The sequence below is a fragment of the Myiozetetes cayanensis genome, unplaced genomic scaffold (genome assembly GCF_022539395.1).
Source record: "Myiozetetes cayanensis isolate MyiCay16 unplaced genomic scaffold, myiCay2020 scf5-8, whole genome shotgun sequence".
Taxonomy (NCBI): domain Eukaryota; kingdom Metazoa; phylum Chordata; class Aves; order Passeriformes; family Tyrannidae; genus Myiozetetes; species Myiozetetes cayanensis.
Window position 1 is genome coordinate 93,401,748 of NW_026087742.1, and position 26,758 is coordinate 93,428,505.

General features: G+C 35.8%; 1 protein-coding gene across 3 annotated transcripts in view; it reads right to left on the reverse strand.

Annotated features, from left to right (window-relative positions):
- MYO16 (myosin XVI) overlaps positions 1–26,758 on the reverse strand; it is a 359,061-nt gene that overhangs the window by 198,023 nt on the left and 134,280 nt on the right. For all 3 annotated transcript variants that reach the window (XM_050333209.1, XM_050333207.1, XM_050333208.1), the window contains one exon: positions 9,235–9,343. In XM_050333209.1, coding sequence (XP_050189166.1) covers positions 9,235–9,343 — 109 coding nt within the window. The remainder of the gene's footprint in view (positions 1–9,234; positions 9,344–26,758) is intronic.

Here is a 26,758-nt window from a genome sequence, read left to right on the forward strand (position 1 = left end):
CTCAATTATTTGGTACTTATTTAATTAAAATTATTTTTGGCTGCATTCTTTTAGCCCTGTGTATACATCACAGTACCCAGACCAGTCCCTCAAATCTGTTGGCTCAACTGCTTAAGAGATTGTGAAGTGAAGCAAATGACAGTAAAACTCAACACTTTTTTATGTGCCTGGGTTATTTTTAACTGGGATTAGTTCTCCAGCTGAGCCTAGACCATTGCAAGGCCCCATAAACCAAGAGAAAATGTGGTGTGGAGGCAGGAACAAATGGGAGAGGATGAAAGGAATTAAGGTTATGAAATTGCTTATGTCAGCATTGCTACTGAAAGAAACAGCTGTCAAAGAACAGTATTAGAAAGAAGATAAGCAAGGCAGCCTATAACCAAAAGAAAGTATGGTCTCCAGTCTGAAGAGGTTTAAAATTAGAAACAGGATACAACAAAAATGCTAAGTGGGTAAAATAGAAACTGGCTGTGGTTTTATTGGAATATCTATCCAAAATTCAGGGCTTCATTCTTCTTCTTCTAGCTCCATGTGATCAATTAAATGCATTTATAGAAAATCTGAGTATAAAAATTCTTCCTCTCTGCCCTGGTCATGACATAAAAAAAACCAAACCCACAACATTTATATAAATGATTTCTTTGTTCTCTTCCACATTTGTCAGTGAGCTGAAAAGTGACAAACTGTAAGTTTATTTAATTAATATATATTTAACTTCACATTTTATCTTTAACAGTTCTTGAAGTTCTTTACATTAACAAAACAATTGACATATTTTTCAGTGTAAAATCATATTTTAAGTTTCTTAGTTTTAATCCACCCTGGAATTTGTATAAATGAGTGTACCATATGTAGTTCATCAAAGAATCTCAACAATTTTCTAACATGCTACTGTACACACTTCCTTATCTTCTGCTACCTGCAACACTTGTAAGAGTTTCAGCTCTGAAGTGAAATGTTCAGGGTAAGCAGACTTCCTAGCCACATTCACTTATTCTCTTATTTTCAAATAACACTGAATGTAAACCACAAATCTAAACATAAGATGAAGAAAATTAGGTGTTTTCTGTATCTGGATTAACCCTGTGATCTTTCACATAAATGTAATTTAGACACACACACACATATATACATATATATGATACTGATAGATGAAATTAGACAACCACTGCAAAGCAGAAATGTGTTGACATCCTATTGCCTGACAGTTGCTGGACTAAACACAATGCGAATTTCATAGGATGTTCTCAGCATCTCCTAACAATCAATCTATTTATTTCATCAGAACTAAAGCTTTTATGCCTTCATCACTTTTCAGAGTAATGATTTTAAACCACCTGATGACATTTACAGATTACTGATGCCACATGGCACCAATTAAATCTTTCTGTTTCTGCCTATTTCCTGATTCTTGAAACTGTAAACTCATGGTTTAACATTATTGTCCCAGTGATAGAACTCTCTCAAATACCAAAGTTTATATTTATAAAACACCATGTGGTATGAAGGGCAATATACACCCAAAATTAGCTATTGTTTGCAGTGCTGACTTAACATTTTAAACATAGAACACTGACAGACTGAGCAGCCAAAATGAAACCTCAGTCATCATGATAAAGCTTTTTCTAATGTTGTCAGGTAAGAAAGATTAAAGTTAAAAAATATATGTAGCATTTTATACCTGAAGGGTGTATCTGTTCTTAAGTACTGCTGACAGAACTCATGTCAGTTTTTTCTTTCTCTTGATAATGTCTGGTAAACAATTAGAATAACTTTTGTTTTTCAAGGATAGAGGCAATGGGTGGAAATTAATGCACTACCTCTTTTGTCTGAGAATACTTCAAACACTCAAAACCAAAAACTAAATTCACAATCCACAAATTAGAAATATCAGTTTAGGCTTCAGCAAAAGACTTCTCTAGTGGGGAGCTGAGAAGCAGATTTATCAAGCATGCACATGTATCATTCTCTGAGGTTCAAACAAGGAGACTTTTGTCACTAAGTGCTTTCCCTGAATCAAGTTTGTAATTCTGGAGAGTCCACTCTCCCTCCCCAGGGAGTGATACTTTTCAGGAGTTTACACAGAACAACAAAGTGCTACTCATAAAGTAAAGTAACACTTTCTGCCTGAATCGAAGAATGACCTTCCCATTGCTTTTCAAAGGGGAAATGTGGTTTAGATATTCAGCTGAAATGGGATGACAGCCAGCACGAATAGACGAAGAAAAACAAATTGGCACATACTCTGGGAACAGATTCACATTTTAAAAAATGTAAAGTTGAGAAGGAAAAAAAAAACACCAAAAAGGCATAGGAAGAAAAATACACTCCAAATACCCCGTAAAATCAGAAGAGCTACATGCTTACCAATTCTGAAGGAGATAAGATGGAGAAGGAACACTTAAACTGTAGTGACCCTGCAGGGCACACATTTGGTGATAAGTATCAGTGCTGATGACAGGCATGAGCATAACCTAAAAGCTACAAAATAAATTACTTCTCACTGTTTAAGAGAAACACCTGACAAGGCTATTTCATGTACTGTGGCTGTCTCACCCTCTCTGGCATATGATTAAAAGAGTGACAACCCAAAGGAATATAAAAGCCTCAGATAAATAATCAAAAAGTAACTTTCAAAAAGTTGCAGTGATAAAGAAATACATGGCAAACAGAACTGAGGATTGCTATTAAAAATATTTTCCTCATAAATGTCCAGTACAAAGAAGCCTCTCCATCTGCAAGGGGAACACCTGTTCCTGGGACAAGTACAAAGCAAAACACAATTCTCTCAGCCTTTCCTTGCAGGAGAGGTGCTCCATTCCTCAAATCATCTTAGTGGCCTCCTCTGGACTTGCTACCAGCAGGCTGATGTGTTTCCTGTGCTGGGGACCCCAGAGCAGGATGCAGCACTGCAGGTGGGGTCTCAACACAGTGGAGTAGAAGGACAGAGTCACCTCCCTTGACCTGCTGCCCATGCTGCTTTTGATGCAGCCCAGAATACAGTTGGTTTTCTGACCTGATAAAGTTTATTTCCTTCTAGTCTGAAAATGTTATCAGAAATGAAATTCCCACCTCCTCCTCATGTAGACATCAGAGTGACAATTCTCCCACTCTAGTGAAACATGCTTTTTTCCCCCTCTCTTTTCTATAATAAGGATATTGATGACCCTTTCAGCTAAAATTAATTAAATGAACTATAACGCTTCTAAACTTGTATGAAAACTAAAATATTTTGTGTGATTTACTTTAATAGACTGGCACAATCTCAAGGCTTAAAGTATTCATTTGTGGATATACATTGCATATTCATTATTTTATTTGGAATATGAATACTAGAACAAAGAAGTAAAACAAGTATACCACTGCCTCTGGTTACTTGTGATACGTATCAAGTCTGAAATAAGATCTTCATATATAGTATTTCAATACTCTGGATTTCTCTGCAAGGTCTTAATGTGTTATGGTTGACGTTTTTTTTCTGAGAGCAGTAAAAGCAGGCTGATCACGACATACCAGGGAGGCAGGAGCTGAGGGTGAATACAGGGCAAGCAGGGCAGTGTCTGTGTTGACCAGAGCACAGTCCCTCTACACAAACAGGAAAATCAAGAAGGTCTGGTGAGGGGAATCAAGGCCAAGAGTATTCCTGCGACTGTCAGAAAAGCTTCTAATGACAAATCCAGATAAATCAGTTGAAGCAAGGAGTCAAGTCAGTGATTCAGGGTTGGGATCAGCAACGTTCATGGCTGGAGACTGGACTACCTCAAGCAAAGACCTGAGCCTAAACGTGGCTTCAGAGACAAATGATGAGTGAAAGATCATGACAATGCTTCTCCCAGCTCTGCCTCACAACTTAGCTCTTCTCTCAGCCAATGGCTCCCAGGTTATATGGCTGTACCACATCACAGCTGGTTTTGAGCACAGGTAGCTAAGCCCCAGGGAGAAAGGCTGGGGGACAGGTCACAGGGTCTGTGGTGCACTGCGAGCACTGACATTTTTTTCCCAACTTGATAATGGCTATAATTTCAGGAATTCTATAAAAAAAAGGATTACATATATCTTATGGTAATGGAATTAGATTATTCCTTGATAAGTTGTTTGAAAGGATACTAAAAGGGCATCCCCAGTTTCTGATGTTCTTTACAATCTTCTTTCAAATCTTTGCAAAGCCTACTAGTGAAGGAGATGCCTGTTTTCCTTCGAGCATCAGTCAGTAGATCATAAACTACTAGCTATAACTTAAAATGTTAATTCCAGTGCCAAAAGTCTGCATGGTAGATTTAAAGGTTTTTCCTTTGATGGAAACATATGGGTAACATGCTGGAAGCACAAAAATATTAAAAGGAATCTAAGACTTCAAAGTCAGTTCCCCAAGAACTAGAAAAAAAAAAATTAAGGTAGCTTATTCACGCTTATATTAGAAAACATAAAGGCCAAAGGAAGATAAGCATTCTCAACTATGAGATTTTCTACAACTATGACATCTGTCAGCTGTGTGCTTCGTTTTTTGGACTTGAAGGGATCTACTGAATCATCTCATTTCATCCCCTGTTCTCATTGGCAACACCAACAGCTAACCCCTATCAATTAATACAGAAAATAGATTTTTTTGTGTGTGATAATCTTATGGGCAGGTGGTTGCCAATCAACAAGAACCAAAGTGAAAAAACTTTGAACCACCCTGAGGCTCTTGGGTTTTGATTGCACATTTTTCTGTCTACAAACAGAAACTACTGCAACCCACTGCATCAATATTGTTAAAAGAAAATTTGTAAGCATAAAACAAGATCATAGTGCATATGGTTCTAAAATATCAAATATATCAGGGGATTTAGTTTTAGCTGAAGCTTGCTGATCTTTAGTGCTAACAATCCATATGTTTTGGCATTTTAGTCAGTTCTTATTGCAGTATATTAGCAATATTTCCTTAAATGTCTGTGAAACAGTGTTATATATTAAAATTTAGGGTAGTATTTTTCTGAAACTATGTTGATTTATATCAACTGCTTTTCTTGAGTGCTCTGAAGAAACTACATGATTTTTTTCTCTTGTTGGATTACTAGATTCTGTAGTGCAACCTCAAAGTTAAAACATTTTGGTGTATATATTCTGAACATTTTTTTAAATTAATAGCAACCAAAACTGATGAAAAATAACATACAACTGGGATTTTTATTTTGATCTTATTCTCATAAAAAGCACCAGAGTATTGAGAAACACACAACTTCTTTTCTAGATGTTGGCAGTTGTGGGGCTGTGGGTAGGGCCTCTGTGGAAGAGCCAGAGGCTGTCCTGTGTGGACCACAGACAGTTCTAATCAGCTCCTGCAGGTCCACTGAAGGACATGTGTGACACATGCCAAAGCAGACAGATATTCCTGAAGGAACTGCATACCTGTGAAAAACCCACACTGGAGCAGAGGAAAAGTGTGAAGACTCCCATGACCGCCATGTACTGACTCGAGCTGTTTCTTACTCCCTGAACCTGTTCCAATTGACAATTTTCACCACGTTGAGTCTGTTTTGCAGTTTGACAGTAACTGATAAGCAATCTCACTGTCTTTATCTCAAACCACAAGCTTTCTCATCTTGTTTTCTCCCCGTGACCACCTCAGGAAGAGAATGAGTGAGCAGGTGAGTAGAAGTTTGGTTTTAGTGCAAACCATTAAGTTAAGCAACTACACTGGATTTTATGAATAATTTCAAGTTACTTTAGATTTTGAATCAAAATTAATTTTTGGTGGGTCTTCCCATCATGTATTAGTTTTACTGTAAATTTTTCCTTAATCCTTTGCCCACTAATTTTCTGAATTTCCCTTATGCTGTTAGTTAACTGTTAGCTTCAGGGAAACTTTCCTTATTGTAGTACTTTACAAGTTGGCTATTTCTGGCTAATGTTAATCACAGTGTAGGATTCTGTACTAACACTTAGGTTCTTTTTCTTTTTTATTCTACCTACTGCTTCAAGGCAGAAAAATAAATTTATTCCTCCTATTTTGCAGCTGAAGAGTAAAGCTTAATCCACTTGCTAGTAAGTATTTATTAAACCATGGTCTATTTTTGTGAAATCTGCACAATATTTTAACTGATTTAAACCATACAAAACTACCTAAATAGATAGGACTTGCACATGATTTTGGCTCTGTGTAAGCTTTCTGAGACACCTGGATATGATCCCCTTAATATTCAGATCCATTATTCACACACCTTGGAATACCAAAATAGATTTTGCTGAAGTGCATGAAATCTCTATTACCATCCAAGGTCAAAAAGCTTTTTCCACCTATTCAAAATTAATTTACCCAACAGAAAGTGAATTGTTAAAAACAAAAAGAATACTTTGCAAAAAAGCAATGCCCATTTTTTCTTATGTGTCATAGTAGAAAAAGAAATATCATCTATACCTTTGGGTAGATATGTTATTTACAGAAAGTCATTCTTAAAAAAATAAAATCACAACAGATGATTTTCTTTTGCTTTTGTAAGAATCAGCTAATGCATAAACTCACTATACAACACTCAAGAAAGACATTAATTCCACAAATAGTCTTTTCTCAGATTAAATATCACAGCTGATGTTCTTTGAATGCACAGTTACCCTTGAAAGACGGAGCCTGAGATCTTGGAGGACAAAAGGGAACACCTCTCTTTTGGAAATGAATTACAGTGAATGTGTTACCTCCTATGGCTTGGCAAATACAGAACCAAGAAACATCTGCCAATCATTTGTAGTTTATAGCTGAGTCATGCAATCCAATACGCAACGAAATAGCAAGAAAGGAAGTAAACAAAAATGTTGCATTCTTCAAAGTATTAAATATTTAAAACAGTTTAATGGAAAAGGAGGGAACATAAGGATCATATGCCATGATCAGAGTTTCACTGACACATTTTTACAGTAGAACATTCTGCCTCTAAAACAGAGAACACACTAGTAGTCATTTGAAGTTCAATATTTTTTACATGTCATTAATAAATCAAAGCTTTGCCTTAAAATATTAAGATGTTATTTATCAAAATAAAGGTTATGGAAGTTGCCAGGTGGACTTTCTCAACCAGGTTCAGAAAGAAAACAGGAAAAATAGGGGAAAAAAAAATCACCTTTTCATTTCACCTCTGAAGGGAGACACTTCCTGGAAATAAACAATGAAAGGATAAGAAGCTAGAGGCAATAAAGAAAATTTCAACTGAAAATAAAATGAAAAGAAATGACATAAAGATGGATTAGCACTGGAATGGGAGCCTAGACAGATAATAGAACCTCCAATCCAATGTGGCTCTCAGTAACATGGTCTACTCTCAGGTGGCCTTGCCTTGGCAGATATCACAGTCCTGAAATGTCATGACTTTCTTTTCATAGCAAAACAAGAACACCAGTAACATGCAAAACCAATAACATCTTGACACAGAACAAATTTAGCAGCTTTTACCATTGTTTTCCTTGTGGCTGGTCAAATGAACAACCCTTCTGCTCTCCAGAGGCAGAGTATTTCCTAGCACTCCACTAATGGTGATAGGAATTTAGACACCAAAGTCAGTGTATACGCACCTAAATATAGACCTGCAAATTTAAATGTCGTAAAAATCATCCTACACAGTAGACTTCTATGTCTCAGTTAGGTGTTCTGGGCTCCCTTTATAGCACTTGGAAAGAAGCATGAAGTTCAGATGACCCATTACAGATACCTACCTTCGCAGCATTTCTTTTAGTCTAAGAAGGGTTTGCTATAGAGTGACTACCAGACACTTGATGAAGATAAATCAACCCAAATAAAATCCTGGAGCTCATGAGCCCACTAGGCTTCTGAGTGCCTGCAGGTCTGCATGATTAGCTTGGGCTTAGATAGTAGTTAGTTGAGGTAGATCTCACCTTCATAATATTTAAGTTTTTTAATTTGGAAATCTCCCACATTCACAGAATCATTGCTTAATGATGAACAGTGTCTTTCTCTCCTATCTACTGGAAAAGAGATATCACTGATACCTTTAGAATCAAAAAAAGTCCACCGTTCCAAGCAAGTTCCTTCAGCGTAAACACTTCACCAAGAAACTAGACAATCTTTTTGTTCTTTTTTCCCCAATATATTTTATTTTGCAAACACACAAAAAGAGAGACAAACCAAGATAAGAGGAAACATTTTCTGATAGATCTGCATTAATAATTGCAAGTAGGCAGAATACATCTTGTATGCTACAGGCTTGTTGCATGCTTCAAGCCTACATGTTAAATACCACATGACCCCAAGTATCTGGAGCATTATGACTTCAAATATCTGCATTTTTCAAAGCAATCAAGTTTTTAGAAACTAATAGCTGTCTTGCCATTAGGAAAATCCAAAACGAGAGTTCCTGAGCTGTGAAGACATTGCCAGGCACAGAGGAAGAAAAGTTATAAAAGTTATGCAACACACTAGATGTGCTATGGACTAACAGTACAGAACCTGATAATGAGTGTGATTTCCTTTACAGTGTAAGTTAACTTCTATTTTAAGTGTTCATTAACAGAATATAATTTAACTTAGTTTATGCTAAAAAGATTTCTTACATGGAGGCGATGTTGAAATTACACATTTTTAAATTACGGTTCATTATTTCTGCTTAATGCATTTTCCTTAAGTTAAGATGAACCACATACGATCTTAAGACAACCTATTATAGTCAAAAGCAATGTTAGAAATCTAGCTTCAGAACTCTTATCTAAATTTTGAACTGATGATCAACAAACCTATTTTTTCAACACAGGTCTATAACATATTAAGCATAATTCATAATAGAAATCTACCTACAGTATTTTCATAATTAAACCAAAAACAATACTAATATTTTTGAATAAGTGATAAAGCATCATAGGCATGTCCATTCAAATGATTAGCATTTATTTATTTAGCAGTCACTTGAAAAAATACACTGAGACATACATAACTCACATGTGAAATGAAATACAAATGTGAAACCTGGTCCTCAAACTGTTAAATTAATTGTTTTAAAAGTTTCTGCATTGCTGCAGTTTTTTCTGCTTTGAATTCACGTTCTGGTATCTCTATATGAAAGGCAAAAGCAGATTTGACAACGGCAACTGCCACCAGCCTTTGTCTAAACACACTGAAAACTCCAAATCATTTTCCTGCCCTTCATCTCCGAAGTCATATAGTTCAATTAGCTTTGGTGTGACTTACATTAAATCAATATACTTCCTCATCATTTTTATGACATTCCAAAAGCTGAAGAGCTGACTTACCATTTTCTTCCAAGTACATCAGAAGGATGCCGCTAGATTCAGTCCCTTCTACAGCATAATCAAGTGCAATATTTCCATTAACATCTTGCAGAAGCACATTTGCTCCAGCCTATAGACAAGAATTAAAAGCATTTTAGTATTTTGTAGTGAAACCTCAAAACACAACTGGGGTTCTTATACATTCGCATTCAAAAACACTTCAGATCTGGGGGTCTTAGACAGCAGGCTGATTATAACCTTAAACAAAACCAAACACACAAAAAAGCAAAGACAAAATAAAGAAGTCTTGAATGTCAAAAACCTGGCTTTGTTTGAGACAGCTGACACTGCTGCCACACTAGCTGTCCAGTCTGCCTTTGCTACACAGATGTCTGAGCTGCTCATCAGTGAGTTTTGGAACCACCATCATTTGCAGCACAGCATTTTTAAATAAACTGTCACAGACTACAGTCAAAAACACTACACAGTAACCAGCAGTGGTTCAAAAGCTGACTGACAAGCAGCACAGACACCCCTGCAGTAGGGATGGGTAGACAGCTGGTACGGGTAACCTTGTCAGCTGGCCCAATCTCTTATGGCCTCATCCATCAATCCAACCTCAAAGAGAACCATCCATTGCCAAATAAAAGTGCCATTTGTCACTAACTGGAGACAATGAAAGTGAGCTCAATGATTTCTGCTGTAGTTCCTAAAGAAGCCAGGCTGAAATTTCTTTATGTTTCATTCAAAATTCAATATAAAGGACAGACAACTAAGAGGAACCATTGAGAGCAGGGGTGGGTGAGAGGAAGAGATTCATGAAAAGCTTGGAAAGAAATCACCAGCATGATAAGAAAACTTATATTTTCTATATTAAATATTGTTAATGTAGAAATTTGCTCTATGAAGAGAAATCCTTTAACTTTTTTTTTTTAACAAGAAAGATCTCATACTTGAAAATTCATAAATGTCTGGTGGACATAGAACTTTACTAGTGTTACATCACTAGAAGCTACAATACCAGTTAAATGTCACTTATCTTCCTTAAGAGGTTATAATATTAATTAAAGTGTCCTCTCTATTGCTTTTAACGGCAAGGAATTATGAAATAGGATTGACCTCAGGTAAATTTAATAACTTTTCTTAACAGCTTGTATGATAAAGAGTTTAGCTAATAAAAATGAGAAGTACCAAGGACAGTCTCTCTTAAAACCACAGCAGCAGAGGTCACTGTAATATGAAATTATTAATAGAATGTATGACTACTTCTTTCAGGAGCTTGCTCTGCAAGTATTGTATCAAAAAAACCCTTGCAATGGGCTCCTGACTCATGACTCCTGCACTCTGAGCTCCTGGTATGACACACTAGCAAATTCATGTAGGCCTTAGGTCATCAAATTTAAGGTTTAGCCTGAGGTGATTTCCTGAGTTTGCATCATAGTGACAGATAGGCATCAAAAATGACTCACCTCAGTTGTCTCAAACTCCTCAGATACCCTACTAGACCATATCGTCTGCAGCAAAATAATCTCTCCTGCTATGAAACACACTACATTTTTCTAGTTTTCCCTTGTTGACTGCAAGGGAAGCCTAGACAGGAGATATAAATTATATGTATATCTTCTGAATTGCTAAATAAGATTAGATGAGAGGATTTGACTCTCATTCTTAGTGAAAAGAAATGAAAGGAGTCTTGCAAGTGTAAAATCTTACATTCATTATAGTGCTATGAAAATAAATTTCTACTTCCCTGTTCTGCCAGATAAAATAAAAAAATGATTAAAAAATCAAACAAAGAGTGGATTTGAAGATCACAGGATCTTTGAAAGATGGTTTAACAGCTACTTATTGCACTTGTGCCACTACTAGGGCGTATGATTTTTGTTTGGTTTTTTTTTCCACTCACTGATCAATGAGAGTTTACTGGTGATGGTAGAATTATGGAAGAAACACAATTTCATATCTAGTTGATTTGTAGATAATAAAACCCCCACAAATTCATACAGGTATCTATTCTTTATGGTATATAGATAACCTTCAGGCAATGCTAGAAGAACATTTTCTTCCTCGTTGAGTTTAGAAACCAAATGACCTTTGACATATCAAATTCAGGAAAAGGGGGATAATTATCTTGGTCAGCAGCACACTTTAAACTCCTCTCTAAGATGTAATATCACTGAAAGAAGGACCTCATGTGGAATTACTCAGCTCCAAGTAATTTTTATTGGGTAGTTCCATGTTAAAAGGAGCCCCTGGTGGTCTAGTGGTAAAGGCGCGGCGCTATCACCGCGGAGACCCGGGTTCGATTCCCGGTCAGGGCCACTCCCGGGCAGGTGGGGCTCGTTAGCCCTTAAAGGCAACCCACCTACGTCCTGAGGACCTCACTGCCACCGTCCAAGCTCGCTTGGCCCCGGCAGATGAACCTTAGGATTAAAGGGTGGGCTCAGTTCCGCGCACACTGTGTCTCACCTAAAAAATCCAATGCGCAGGCTGGAAGGTGTAAAGACCTTCCCCGGATCTTCGCTCGTGAAGACTGGCCATTATTAGTTCCATGTTAATTCCTTTCTTAAGAAATGTTCAAAATGATCCCAAACAGAAGGTCAAGTTTGGTGAAAGTTATGGCAGAAGAAGTAAGAGAAGTCTCAGAATTTAGGTAAAGAAGCAATTCTAGATAACGATGTACACCTAATGTAGTATCTTGCTTAAAAAAGAAATATTTTGCAGTTTTTAATAATATGCATTTTTAGTGTGGTGTATCATCCCTGCCTCACAGCTTTGAATCATCTATTAGCTTACACCCTTACAGAGGGTGTGCTCTGTTTCACTCTCCACCTCACTGTCCATTAATGAAGACCTTGAACAGGACTGGACCCACTGTTAACCAGTGAGGTACACAACTAGTGTGGAACATGTTGCAGGTAGCAAATAGCACAGAGACTGCATCTTCAGTTTAAATTCAGATGGCCAGAATTGTGTTGATGAACTTGAGTGCTATTATTATACATATGACCTCTTAGGCCAGACAATAAGAAACCTACATATGATTGAACTTGAGCAAAGGCCTAAAGAGTTAATTTAGAATGCTTAGTTAAAGATAGAAGCTAGATCTTAGGAATTTTAAAGGATGGTACCTTGCATGTTACACACCCAGATAAGAACACGAGCAAAGAGATAGAACAGGAACACAAGGAGATAAGGGGTGAAATAGGAGGTGAAGAGTAAAATACGACCCCCTGAGGATGAAGAAACAGGAACCACCACCAGAACAGCACCTCACAAGAGGGCTCCACCCCAGACTCTGCCCAGACCCCGCCTATTATGAATATTATGATTAGATGTTGCAATTGTATGAATATGCATGTAAAGATGTTGAAATCTCTCACCAAAACTGTATAAATTACCTGACTTTTCACTGATAAATATGAGGAAAACTGTTCCCAGGCTGCTGATATTAGTTTCCAAATTTACATGCGTGGCTTATTACATATTTATTTCATTTCAATACAACTCACTTCAATTCTGCATGCAGCATTCAATATATCTGAAACGTTACTGTCTTACTTTTTCTCAACAAATCCTCATTCTCAAGTCATTTCTCAATAAAAATGATAAATATATTGCAAAACTTTATCCAATATATCTCAGAAATATAAAAAATACTTTTGTGAAAAACATTTCTCTGCAATGATAAATTCTATTTTAGATAGATTCTATTTTAGAAAGACTGCAGAAGGAAGGTCTTTAAATATATTATTTTAAAATGTTCCTAAAGACACCTAGTTCAATACACAGAATGCAAAATGCAACTGGACTGCATGCTGTACCATGCAGAACAACATCAATATGTAGATACAGCATAAGAGATTGAACCCTAGTGATCAATAATAAATGAGTGGACAGTATCAGATTTGCAAAGTATCCCCATGCGATCAGAAATCTGAGCCTGTTGCCAAAGAGAAAATACCTTGGCTAGTGAAAGGAGAAAATATTTCCTTTCTAGTTCCAGAAATTATGATTCAAAATGACACAATTTATCTCAGAATCACTTTAGCATGCAATCTTTAATCCTGTTTTAATTTTCCTACTTACTTATTTGTAGAATCCCTGACAGGTTTTTACTTCAGAAAACCAGAGTAGAATAGCTAAAGTCCACATGTATGCAAAAGTGGTGACCCTAAAGGCTTGGTAAAGGGCTCAGGAGCAATATAGCATGAGGTAGGTTAAAGGAGCACAGTTTCACAGTACTGATTTATGTGCATACCCACATTTTTTGCCAACATGATGTAGTTTGAGATAACTTCCCGTTCAGTGGAAGAGAGATGAACAACTACAGATTCACTGCAGAGTACATGACACAAGGTACGTTCCCACTATAACTTATCCCATGATCACATCTTTGTATAGCTAAACTCGTAGCTAATTTAGGATAGTACAGAGACGACCACTGCTTTTGCACAGGAGGATGCAGTAAGACTGAACTTCTCCTTCCAAAATAATATTCCAGAAGATGGGGAAAGAACCAAACAGCTTCTGAAGTCTAAGTACTACCGGAAATTTTGATTTGCAAGAACTTACAAAAACTTGTAACTTCATCACGTGAACAGACTGTGAGTGCAGCCAGAGTGCTTTACCACACACTGGTCCCTATACAAGCTACCCCTTGTCACTTGGCCCAAGCACCAAAGTATAAGTACAGTCAGAAACTCTTAGGACCATGTTGCTGTAACTAAATCCAGTGGATCAACATCCAAGTTCCCTCTGGTAAGATAAAAGTTCAGTTTAGTTCATATTCTACATTTGCAAAGCCTAATTAGTGATACTATTAGCTCACAAGCAAACAATTTATTTTTAATTTGCTCCATCAAACTTTTTTTAGGAATTAATTAAATGTTAAAAGTCAATTTAACATGCACAGAGGCAAACCTTTTACTGAATGTTTAATTTTTTAAAAGGTCTTAAAACTTCCTTCTGTGATATTTATTATCTTGCTAATAATCCTTGTTACTCTTTCTTATTTCCAGTGTTTCTTATACATCTTATCTCATGATTCCCAAATGGAAAATATATCTACTTACCATTACTCAGAAGAAGAATGACAGAGAAATCTCCATTCTGAAGAATGTCCTTATTTACAGATTTAAAATTGTTCCTTTTCTTTTGTCTCTCTGAAGTCTACAATATTTTGTTTATCAGCAGTCTAATTTCATCAGGGTAGGTGAAAAGCATATGAAGAGCTGTGGGTTTAGACCTTCTCCAGCCATCTCCTATATTCAGGGACAGAGTTCTAACCAAGTAAGGTGTATGTCCAGAAACAAAACACTATCACAACAGTATGGACTGCAATATAATCTAATTTAGGCATTCTTAGATGACTCCTAACTTACTGAGGTTCCCCAAGCACTTGGGAAGGATTTGGACATTTCTCTGCCTAGGTACCACCTCTCACTTAGCTCCCCAGCTAGGATGTTACAGTTTTTGCACCCAGGGAACTTTGTAGTCAGATGGGTTACCTGGTTGAACTGCTTTCTGAACCAGAGTCCGCATCAAATCACTTTAGGTGAAAGATGGGAAGACTCCTGAAAGTCTGACTACGATTCATTGAAATTCAAGCTTAAAATCCTGTCTTCCATTGCATGCCTTAAATTATTCTTTCAAACTTGTGTACCATGCAAGTTATTTAAATATTTGAAACAAGTAAGTAATTTAGCTTTATTTATATAGTAGAAAGTCACAGGTGTGTTATATTTTTCAATACAGAAGTGATGACCCAGCATGTGCCTCTATCACTTAGGATTACCACCATTGTCTTCATGAGGTTTTATGAAGGTGATCAGAAATACTCTGAGGAATATGTGTGGACACAAAAAAAAAAAAAAAAAAAAAGAAGGACAGAGGCAGAAAGAAATATTAATATACCTGTTGAGTTTTCTCCTAGAAACAGGCTTCTGCACAGTTTTTCCTATGGTTCAATTGTTCCACAGTATGTTAGCTGTGTGCAATTTGTGTAGTCACCTATCAACCCCACCACAAAACCTGACTTTTTATATGTATTTACATTAGTAATCTATTTTTATTCAATTCCACATACTCCATATGCATATAATTCTATACATTTATATGCATGCAAATTTAAAAACATTTACATAGTATTCTCTCTCCTATGTTCATCACTTTCCTGCAGGGAAAGTGTTTTTTCACTAAGAGCTTGAAAAATTCACTTTTTCTCATTTTTAAAAAATATAACCACATGATTTACAAACTGTTCCTTCTTATAAAATGGCATTAACCATGGAAGTAGAACAAGACTAAATGCAGTTCTTCACTAAACATTTGTAGCATTTCACTTTCTTTGACATGAGTAGTTAAGTTTTCCCCCCTTCATTTACCTACTTCTTCACATTAATTCTATTAAAAGGTTTAGCACCTTGAAGGATATCCAAGGTTTACATACACCCACCTGCATGTTCTCATGTGCACTAAAGGTGCAGTGCAAATAATACATCCCTCCAAAAGTCCTTAGTATGCTATCAGCTAAAAAGAAAGCAACAGTAATCAGGATAAATAATGCTCTATTTTTTTTTTAGAACAAGGAAACGTACATGAAATCACACAGATTCATGGGTTCCATGGTGTCATGTGATCTTCTTTTCCAACCTCAGTGGTTTGCATAAATTTTCATTCAAGATACCAAATTCCACAAATCTAGCTGGCTCCTCTATATAGCTCCTATTAGACTTGTTAACAAAGTGAAAAGAATAAAGTTGCTCTACATATTATTGTGGTTTAGGTCATTAGCACTGGATCTCACTTTTTACAAATTCACAGCACTAAGCAGATGAGGAACAGTTCTCAAGGCAAGGCTAAAAAAAAAAAAAGTCAAAGACTTTTCCACATTAGGAAACCACAGACAATGAAATAAAAGATTAAGTGAGATTGAGCAGCTGCTCTCAGTTCAAAAACATGTTTTCTTTCCAACTCATTTCAACAGCAGATTTTCTGTAGGCAGGAAATTATTTCACAGAAATAACAATTTAGCTACTAGAAGAGCTGGAAAAAAATGAGCTTTTTAGCAATTACAATTATAGATCCTGTGTTGACAGTTCCCCTACCTGCTATCATAAACCAGATTTACCTGCTTAGTAATAAGAAAACTGAGACATAAGCTAAGTTACCTCTTTTGTGTTCTCTTTATGAGTATAGAACAATTTAGAAACTATTTTACTAAATCTAGATATTGTCTTGTAATGTTGATTATAGTATTGATACTTTCATTTTAACTTTTTTCCACATAAATCTTTAGGGAAGCCCCTTTCCCATGATTCTTATGATGTTTGGAAAATAGATAATGAATTTCCATCAACTCCGGAGTAAAGAAAAGATTCCTGTTCCAGAATAAAAAGGTAAAAGAAGTCCATGAAAAAGGTTGTTTCAGGACTAAAGTCTAACATGCAGGGTACCTATCTCTAAATATTTGCTCTTACTCCTCCTCCCCCTGGTCTTAACAGAGAATAGAAGAGGGATCATGAATGTGCACACGCCATCTGTAAAGACATGTAAGTTCCAGTATAGTTCATGGCAAACAGTAGTCACCTCAAAGCTGTTCTAGCTTCAGTTTTGGCTTTAATAATTCTAAATGTAGCTTGTCAAAAGAAAAGGAAAAAAAGACAGCATAGTCCCTTTATGGAAGACAGGAGTGGGTCTGATAGAAAATCATTCTCCAAATAGGGATATCTGCTAAACAGCTAAGGCTAGAGGCCTCATTCCTTTCATACATCTTGAAGAAAAACAAGTAAGCTGAAATGTCATCTCTACAAAAGCAATTTTTCACAACCCCATTCATCATCCTTTTTAGGGCAATTTCCATCAATGCAGTCTGAGGGGAACACATCTGATATTTTATTAAATGGGAATTTCAGTAACTCCAGACTGATGACTTGAGCTATGTTTTACAAATAATAAACTATAACTTCTCCCAGGTGGTTAAGTTACTTGCAGTTAGTTATGTTCCACATCAAAACACCACTACTCCTCAACCATAATACATAACAGACCTAGACATAACTTTTCCCAAATAATAGGTTTTTCCTCAATAAATTCTTATTTTATTGAAACTTGAACTATTAAAAGTATTGAAGAAATGCAAACAGTAGTCTCACTATGTAGGAGTCTCCAAACTATTTTCTTGCTTTCTTTCAGGGTGTCTCTTACCAAAATAATCTGAACAAGCACCCAAACTCCATACACATACATACAATTCAGAAGTAAAATCTGTGGATCACAAATCAATTAAGAACTGAAAAGGTTTAACTGCATCTATCATGCTTGTGATTTGATCCTTGCATACCTTACAACAGGCTTGTGTAGCTACAGAGAAAATGCAAGGAACAAATTCCTCTGCTCAGCTGATTTCCGTCATAGTAGATCATCATGTTAAGGAGTATTCATGAAAACAAATTCTCCCTTAAAACAAATATAAAAACCTCTCACTTCCTTTTAGATGGACTTGTAGAGAACACAGCTCTGTAAACTGGGCTGGCCCAGTGTACCATTTACAGGACTCCTTCCATAACCTTGAGTCAACAATTACCTGCAGCAAGAGTTTCCACCTCTCACACAGGAAATACACTGATGATCATCTTTCTGCAGTATTTGTTCTATTTCAGGGCTTTAAACTCTGTAAGAGTTCCTACTGTCTATAAACTCACGCCTGTCACATTGCCAAAAGTATTCTTTCACAAGGAGCAGGAACTGTCTGCCATCTGGATGAGCTTAACTTGTGATATAAGTAAAGGTTTGAATTCATTTTCGGCATGCCTGCTCCCACATCACAAAAACACAAACACAAAGCTCAATCCCTTATGTCTGTGACAACACAGCCTACAGAATCAAAGCTGAATTTAGCACCTTATAACTGCCCTCCAGGCACATAAAATAAACCAAAGAGGATGGAACACATATCTCAAAAAAAACCCACCAACTTTAATAGGAATCAGGAGATAACACAGTGCTGAAGATCTTATGCCAATACACTTATATAATTGCTAAAATAAATGCATTTGTATTAATACAAATTAATGTTATGCTATTATTACTTATTTCCCCAATAGACATATGCTAGACCAGTCAAGGAACTATCATACAAAGGCACTTGGAAATTTACTCATCCTTGTGTAAGTAAAACATTTCATCTGCTGTGTGGATACAAGTTCTTTGATTCATGATACTTGTGGGTTGTAAAAACAGACACCAAAACTGAATATGAAACTTAAATCTTCATCAAAACAGACTTACTTTCTCGTTACAGTGTAGAAATTAGGATTCATGGATACATGCCAGTGTGCATGAATATCATAGTGTTCAAAAAATCCCAGGCATGTGTCTCAGTGACACACTGGTTAAGAAAGGATAAAAAAATGCCAATACAGAGTATCTTCATAAAAACCATCATATAGTTGTGTAAGATCACCAATGTCTACAAAAATCCCCAACTATATTTGAAAATGTACTTCTTGGCTGTTAAATTACTGCACACAAATAATAAAAATAATACTTTAAAAACCATCAAAGTTCCACAACCATTTTGACAATCATTTAGTTAATAAATAAGGCATTTTTTCCCTTAAACTAATAGAATGTAGGCAATGTCAGTTCACAGAAAAGATTTGCAGTACAGTTAAAAAAAAAGAAAGGCTGTCACAGCACATATTACAGATTGCTTGACAGGCATAGTCTGTTTGACTAATGCATTCAGAAGATAAAAGAATTAACACTGATGACTGAAAACTAAAGAACAACATTTTCCCATCTGTTTGTGCACCATAGGGACTTAAATTCCACCCATCAGCTGGAAGGAATAGAAAAGGCAAAGAAAATCCCACTCAGTTCCAGTACTGAACTCTTCTGATAACACTGCAGAAGTATAGTATGTTTTCAACAACATCTTTCAAAATAAAATACAACTAAGCATACAGTTAGGAAATAAAAAGGTAAAATCTACTAAGCCAGAAGCTATCAAATAAAAAAATAACGTACACTTCTCAAGTTACCAGTATTTTCATGCCCTAGCACTATAACATTCATGAGGACTGGGGAGCATTCTATTAATTCTAAATGCATACAAATTTATAATTGGATCTTAATCAGTTGGCAAGTAATCTTTCATGGTGGTTCTTCATATTCTGAATCCTAGCACACATCACCAAGGTTTCTTGAAATTCAAGGTCCTAATTTCTAAGCTAATATTGTCTGGTTTTCTTGACTTGGCTTTGCCTCAAGGAATTATTCTTATTTCCTCTCTTCTCCCACATATATATCCGAAAACACTCAAAATAATTCAGCTAGTTTGACTAGAAATTGGAAGAACAGAATTATTAGTTTTGTTATATCCATTTCTGTTTATTTCCATACTTCATTCTGAATTTTTCCAACAACTTCAAGTGATCATTCTCAACATAATCTAAATCTGTAGCTCAAATGCATAACCAAATTTTGCCATAGAATTTGAAACTAATTGCTTCAGCCTCGATGTGAAATGTACTCACTGCTGTTTCTGAATCTGTGAAGAAAAAGGCCATAAGAATATTTTTTTCTCTTACTGGCGAGATGTGAGTTCAGGGATGAGACATTTTAGCTTAGCCACAGTGTAGGGCAAATGAATCTATAGTTTCTGGGGTGACAGTGACTTCCATCAACAAGCTTGGACCATGGGCAGAAGGCATTCAAGTTTAGTTTGAGGGATCCCACATAGCTATGGGTTTAAACATCCAGTTCTCCAGTCTCTGCACACAAGCTGTATTTGAATAGAAACTACAGGAACCAGTCTTACTCTCAAGATATGCACTTGTCTGAACGTAAATCAATATTTCAATATTCTACCTGCCAAAATTTAGCATTGTATTAAAAAAAAAAAAAAAAAAAAAGAGCAGCATTGCATTAAAGAGCAAGTAATGAAGAAATAAATACCTGTGATTTTCATGTCCAAAGCCATGCATGACAAAAAAGAAAACAATAAGCACGTTTCTTTCTTACTTTTCTCCTTTATAGAGGTACCTCTTAGTTCAAAATACCTGTTGCACAGGTTTAGTGAGGGCTTCTCAGAAAACACACATGAAATGATGAAGCATTAGGGTATGAGGAGGGCTCTAAGAGCATGAAGACACTCCTTTTAGCTTAATATGCAAAAAAAAATATCAGTTGGAATAATTGTATGAATTGCATGTACATGTTTGAATACAAAAAATAAGATCTACTTTTAACTCTTTTAATCAAACCATTTTATTTGAAAGCAAAAAAATGAGAAGAAATTTCAGATTATATTTTTTCATTGAAATTTTGTATTTATATTGAAAGTTGAGGTAGACTAAAGAAGGAACAATAAGGAAATGATAGTAAAACCTACTTGCATATTATATATCACAAAGAAAAGTTTTCTTTGCCTAGAACAGCATTCCATTCTATTTTTAAGACTGCAGCAAAAATGCAAAAGATCAGAATGAGGTCAACAAAAAGGGTGGTTGAAGTACAGAGGATGGGTATTTGACTTGATATTGCCAGCTCTCATATTATTTGGCAAGAAAAGGGAATTAGAAGGGAAACTTCAAAGAGCATTGATGACTAAAGACTAAAATTTCCCCATCTGCTTCTGCACATGGGACTTGCAAACTTCCCATCAGTAGCAGAGCTTATGGAAAAAAATCAAATTATTCGAGCACTGAATGCCTCTGATAACAGCATAGGAGCACACTTTCTTTTCATTTTTATTTTAATTGTAATAATTAAAAATTATGACAGGCACACAAAAAAATGATCATTCCCTGTCCTATAATACTGCAACAAAAGGTCACTTTTTGAAATTATTGCCTTTAATTTTTAGAACAAATAGAAGGAAATTCTCCTTCACACAGCAGGGAGTGAGCCTTTGGCATTGTCTGTCAAAAAGTCTTTTAATCTGACACCACAGTTAGAGTTAACATTTACTTCATAACTATTAAGCAAGCTTGTAATTACATGAGGTTAAACAAATCTCATTTCAGGACTTAAAAAGATCACTCCCCGGGGTTAGTAGGAACTGTCATTTCTGTACAACACTGGACATAGCTGTCCTGTAGGTAAAATGGAGGTGGGAAGCATCCTCTGATTATGCACTTTAGTGCTGCTTAAGTACAAATAGACAGTAAGTATTAACTTTTACTAATATGTTTCCTACTAAGTTTTATGTGTTTGCATGTATATACACACATGCATCTATAGGGGGAAGTAGCAGTAATACATACACTCCAAACAAAACTGCTGGAGAAAGTTCTGTCTAGCAGCCTCTCTTCAAAGGGTTTCCACCTGCTGTCCCATCACAGTTGAAGGCAGAACAAACAAAACAACCGCATGGAACAGCTACAAATAAAGGAAACTGGTTTTGATGGCTCAGTATAAATTGAAAGTTGTTTTTTGAAGAGCTCCTAGCTTAGGTTCAATGTGACTAACATAAATGGTGGAAAATCTAACTAGGGGCAAAACTGAAGGACCTGTTTAACATGATGGTCTTCTCCTTACTCCCCCGTGTTTGGGAAGCTAGTCTTATCTTCCTATCTATGTACACTGTCATAAATCCAAGTCTGTATTTATTCAACTAGGAAAATACAGATACTGAATACAGATGCTGAATGTTTTGATTTTCATTCTCCAGTCCATCTTGAGATTACATACATACACACAAATATACACATACATATACGTGTGTATGTATGTGTGTAAATTAAATGTGCTTCAAATAGCACATTTAAACTAATAACATTAGTTCAGGTATGACATCAGATATTAGTGTTTTATTAATGCAGAGAAAAAGTCAGAGCCTATGGTAATATATGTACACATACAGTAAAAGTAAAAGTCTGTACTACATGTCTCTGGTATAAAAAGCAAGAGATTAAACAGTACATAAAAAACAACAGCTGTGTACAGTGTATAGTTTCTGCAAAGATAAATACACCATGCAAGGAACTAAGAGTACAGAACTGCTATTTCAACTCAGTTAATTTGCATTTTTATTATGAGACAGATTCATTGTGTTGATTGATAACATCAACACGTTCCCAACTGCACTGGTAAGGGACTGTATAGCAGCTTAATCTGCACTCAGGGTGATGCTGTCTTGCTGGTTAGTAATTAAATCTAGATACTCTAGAAACAAGTCATTGTATGAAATACCAAAGCTATTTAGGAAGTTTAGTATTAAGTCATCTTAATACAAAACTGGCCTCTCAGAACAGCAATGCATAATTAGATAACTCACACGAGCAGATAACCCTATTATTTTCCTCTGCTTGGTTAACAAATGAAGTGCAGTAGACATCAAAATTTTTCAGCCATAGTAGTAACTCAGTTTGTGAGACTGTAGTAAGTTACTCCCTAATATAACTGCAGGGGAAATACACATTCCATGCCAAATTTTGTAACTGTTTATATGAAAAGCAATACGTACACTTCCTAGCAATAAAACTATAACCACAGCTGACATTTATGTATTAACCAAACCAAAAGGTTTATTTGCACAAATTGCTCTCAATGGATTAATGCATATATTGGAAAAGTGACAAAATTTTACACCAAATTGAAACAGATACTTTAAAGATGTAATGCTATGACATCCATCAAGGACTTATCTATGTTTTATCAGAAAAAATTTTTACTCATGTTCATAAAGTGTAATCTTAGCCATCAGTGAAGAATAGGTACCTATCATCTTCCTACCACCTTGCACAAAAACATTTGTCCACAGTCATTGCCTTACCATTCTCTAGTCTTCATTCCAAAAAATAAATCTTTCCAACTTCTATCCTTCTTTCCAATAAATCCAAATCAGTAATCTTGCAGTATTCATTTAAATTCAACAATTACGTCTCATTTTTTAACATTTGGGGAAACTACTGTGTTTAAAAAATCTGCAATATATTATAGTTTCTAATGGGAATCATTTGAAAGTAAAGCAAGTTGGATTTGATTAAAAAGAACTACATCCAGCTTTTCACTATTTTTCAGTTCATGGCTTTAACTTCTCCACTTCATTATGCATCCCAGTTTCATTATCTTACATTGTTCTACACTGGATTGCATTACCTACTTTTTCCACACATAGTCTATACCAATTATTCTAGATTTGGAAAGCCACTGCTTTTTCTCCACCTTTCCTGTTTTAACTGAAAAGTCTTGAAACACATGTGCAAATATGAGTCTTTTAATGACCTTCATGCCACCTCATTTATTACGTCCACTAACCCTGCACTGTTACAATTTACCTAAACCATCTGCTTTCAATATGTAAGACAGTTTTTCCTGCAGCAGTTTTCTTTTCAATGACTTTACATATCAATCTTTATGGTGGCATATCAAGATAAGTTGCCCTTGAACTTTTGATAAATTATATCAGGGTTGTATTTTCCTATACAACACTCACTCAGAAATTTAAGAATTCATGGAGATTCATCTGACGGTTCTTTTTTCACAGTTTCATGCTCCCAAGCCTCTCTAAATTATTCATCATGAACTATGCCATAGTGATATTTCATTCCAATATTTCTGAAATGAAAACACACAAAAAGCCTTGTAAGACTGAGGGTGGAGGGTGTTCATCTGAGTGGCTTGGGTTTGGGGTTTTTTAAAGTCTTGTGGGGCAGCTCTTATCCAAATAAATTACATGGTATCAACTTAGCTGAAAAAAATATCCTTCCTCTAAAGTCTGGGAATTACAACAACCACCTTTGTCACAGTTCTGTTCTATGATAAATTTGGAGATGTTGCAAGATTCAGTCAATTTCTGTGAGGTACTAATTTTTTCAGCCTCAAGAAAAGGGTGATAGCAAGATCTTTCAAAAGACAAGATGTATCTTTCTGGCTTACGGTTGTGAATAGCATGATTAATTATGGAAAGAAGGTATGAGAAAGAAGGAACTGGAGCAATTTCATCCACATTGAACATTTCAGTTTTCAGAAGTGCCTAAATATAAGGCCAAATGCAATCTTTACCTGCCACTGAGCAGGCAGGGTGACAAAGATACCAATAGGTAAATGTCCCCATAAGAGGAAATACAGTATGCACACATGGGCTGCTCCATTAGACCTAACACCAGTGGTGCACTGAAAATCGTTGCAAACAAGCTGCTCAAGCCACTAAGCTGACAAAACCATCTATTTGCTTGTAGACCTCCCTTTTCTAGACTTAAAGACAGAAAACAATATACATTTTCTATCAGATTTACAGCCAGCTGACCTTCATGGTCGATTGGTAGTAATGCCCCAGTTACTAAAGACATACATTACACAGTATTAATGCTGGTCCTTCACATCTCAGGCTGTTGTTGTAATCACTGGACCAGTGACCTCCAAAGTGTTCTTATCATGAAACCCATCAGTAAAAAATTTTTGAGCACACTTCCCCACTATATGTATACTTTTTTATAAATTGTGTGCAACTGTACCAGTATATTATGTATGTTACAAAACACATTAAAAACCCCAAATTAAAAATGAGACAAAGATCGAATCAAGAATATATTAAAATAATTTTATTTTATTCATTACTGGTACAAAACCCTTTTTATTGTATTGTTATTAATAATATTGATATTTTAAATAAGAAGAATGAGTTTCATTAGTTTTAAAAAATTTGGGTTAGAACTTTATCACAGTGATACAGTGATTCAAGGTCTGATTCTAAGTTCAATTAATTTCAATACTTGGTGTTAAAATCTGTCATAGCTAGGAAAAGCTCAGAAAGATATATAGATCTAAATGGAAGAAGTGTATTCTTGGTCATGATTATTAAATTATACTAATTTTTCAATTCCAAATACCAGCTAAACACACATTTTTATTGAAATTTGGCTAGGAGATTTCCATCTTTCCTGATGTCAGTCACTTGGTCTTGCCAACTAATGAGAAGGTGAAGCATTTTTATGTTTAACAAATGAGTTCAGAACCCACCGAAACTCGAGAAAATATTTAAAAATGTTAGGAAATCATGTTTCCAAGGTTTTTTCATATACAAATACAAGAGTTTTTACAGGTGACATGCATAATTTTCAGCAACAAAATCATATAACAATGGAAAAGTTTCAAAACATTTCTTTTCAAAATGCTTTCCCCATACCATGTTTCTCTTGAAAAGCAGTTACTTTCCTACTCATTGTTAAACCATCACCTTTACTTAAAAATGACTGATAAAAATGACTGATTAAGTCTGCTTATTTTTTCCAAAAATATCTGCTAGATAGCATACTACTGTCCACAACTTTTCATCACAGAAGAGGTCAGCAATTAGGCACCTCTGGTCTTTTTGAAAAAGAAAAACTGGAGCCCGACTCTAAGTTTAACAACTCTTTTAAGCGCTTTGCTCCAAGACAACCAGTGACCCTCAGTGCAGTACAAAAGAATTTCGCAGTCACTCCCCACCTTGTTGAAAAGTATTGTAAGGATTCCACTATTTAAAAGTCTTGTTTTTATAAAACTAACCAAACTGATCAGATCTTTTAGCACTTCGTATTCCTTTGACAGGAAGTTGGGAAAAGCTTGCCTCTGATGCAGTGAGTGAATTTCAGGTGCAGTGCCAGCTCTGTAACCTTACCCCCAGAATCCTTTCTTACTCCAGTCAGAGCAGCTGCTCCATCAATGGTTACACTGCATAGTTTTCCTATAAAACATTACTTTTATTAAAGTTATTTACTCTTGAGATTATATCTCCTTTAGCACCTCTTTCTTTTAGTGCTGTGTTCACAACGAAGTAGTTCTTCATGTATTTCACTACTGAAACAGAGTCTAGCAAATACTATAGGCTGAGACAAGGACATGTTAGAAACACACATATTTTCAGCTGACTGCATAGCAAACCTCCCAAACTGTGTAATGTGCTCTAACACTTATTTCTTCAAACTCCAGAGATGTACTTCTACACATCTTCCAACTCCATCTTCTGACAAAGGAGTGCATTTTAGAGTTTGTCACCGTGTTAGTTTTTATGTATTATTCCATCCACTTTTGCTGCAGCAGATGAACAAGTGTGTTCCCAAAAGCCCAATGGCTTTTTATCTTTTGCTATTAAGAAGCCTTAAAAGAGGCTTCTGAAGATTTATAATTAAGCAAAATTTTGTAAAATACTGTACTGAGTATTGCTTGACTATAACCATCTCTGATTAAATCTGATTAGATCAGCACTGGTTCTACCCATGTAATTACGAAGAGCTCATACTAAGACTAGGGAGAGGCTCTGCCATTTTCTTGTTCATTTGTGCTGTCATTATTAGTCTTACTATCTTCAATCTGTGGTTTCTTCTCAAGAATTTTTTAAGCCCCTTGCCTATCTAGTGAGAGTTAGTTTAGTTAAAACTAAATAATACAATCCATAAATCCACGTCACCAGGCATGCACAAACTGTAATTCATCACAGCACACTGCAAGTGCCTGAACAAGCAAGAGCACCACTGTCAATACCTCCGCAATGCAGAGCAGCTCTTCCCTCAGGACACCTTGCCTACTGATCAAAACACAGAACCCTCTGACA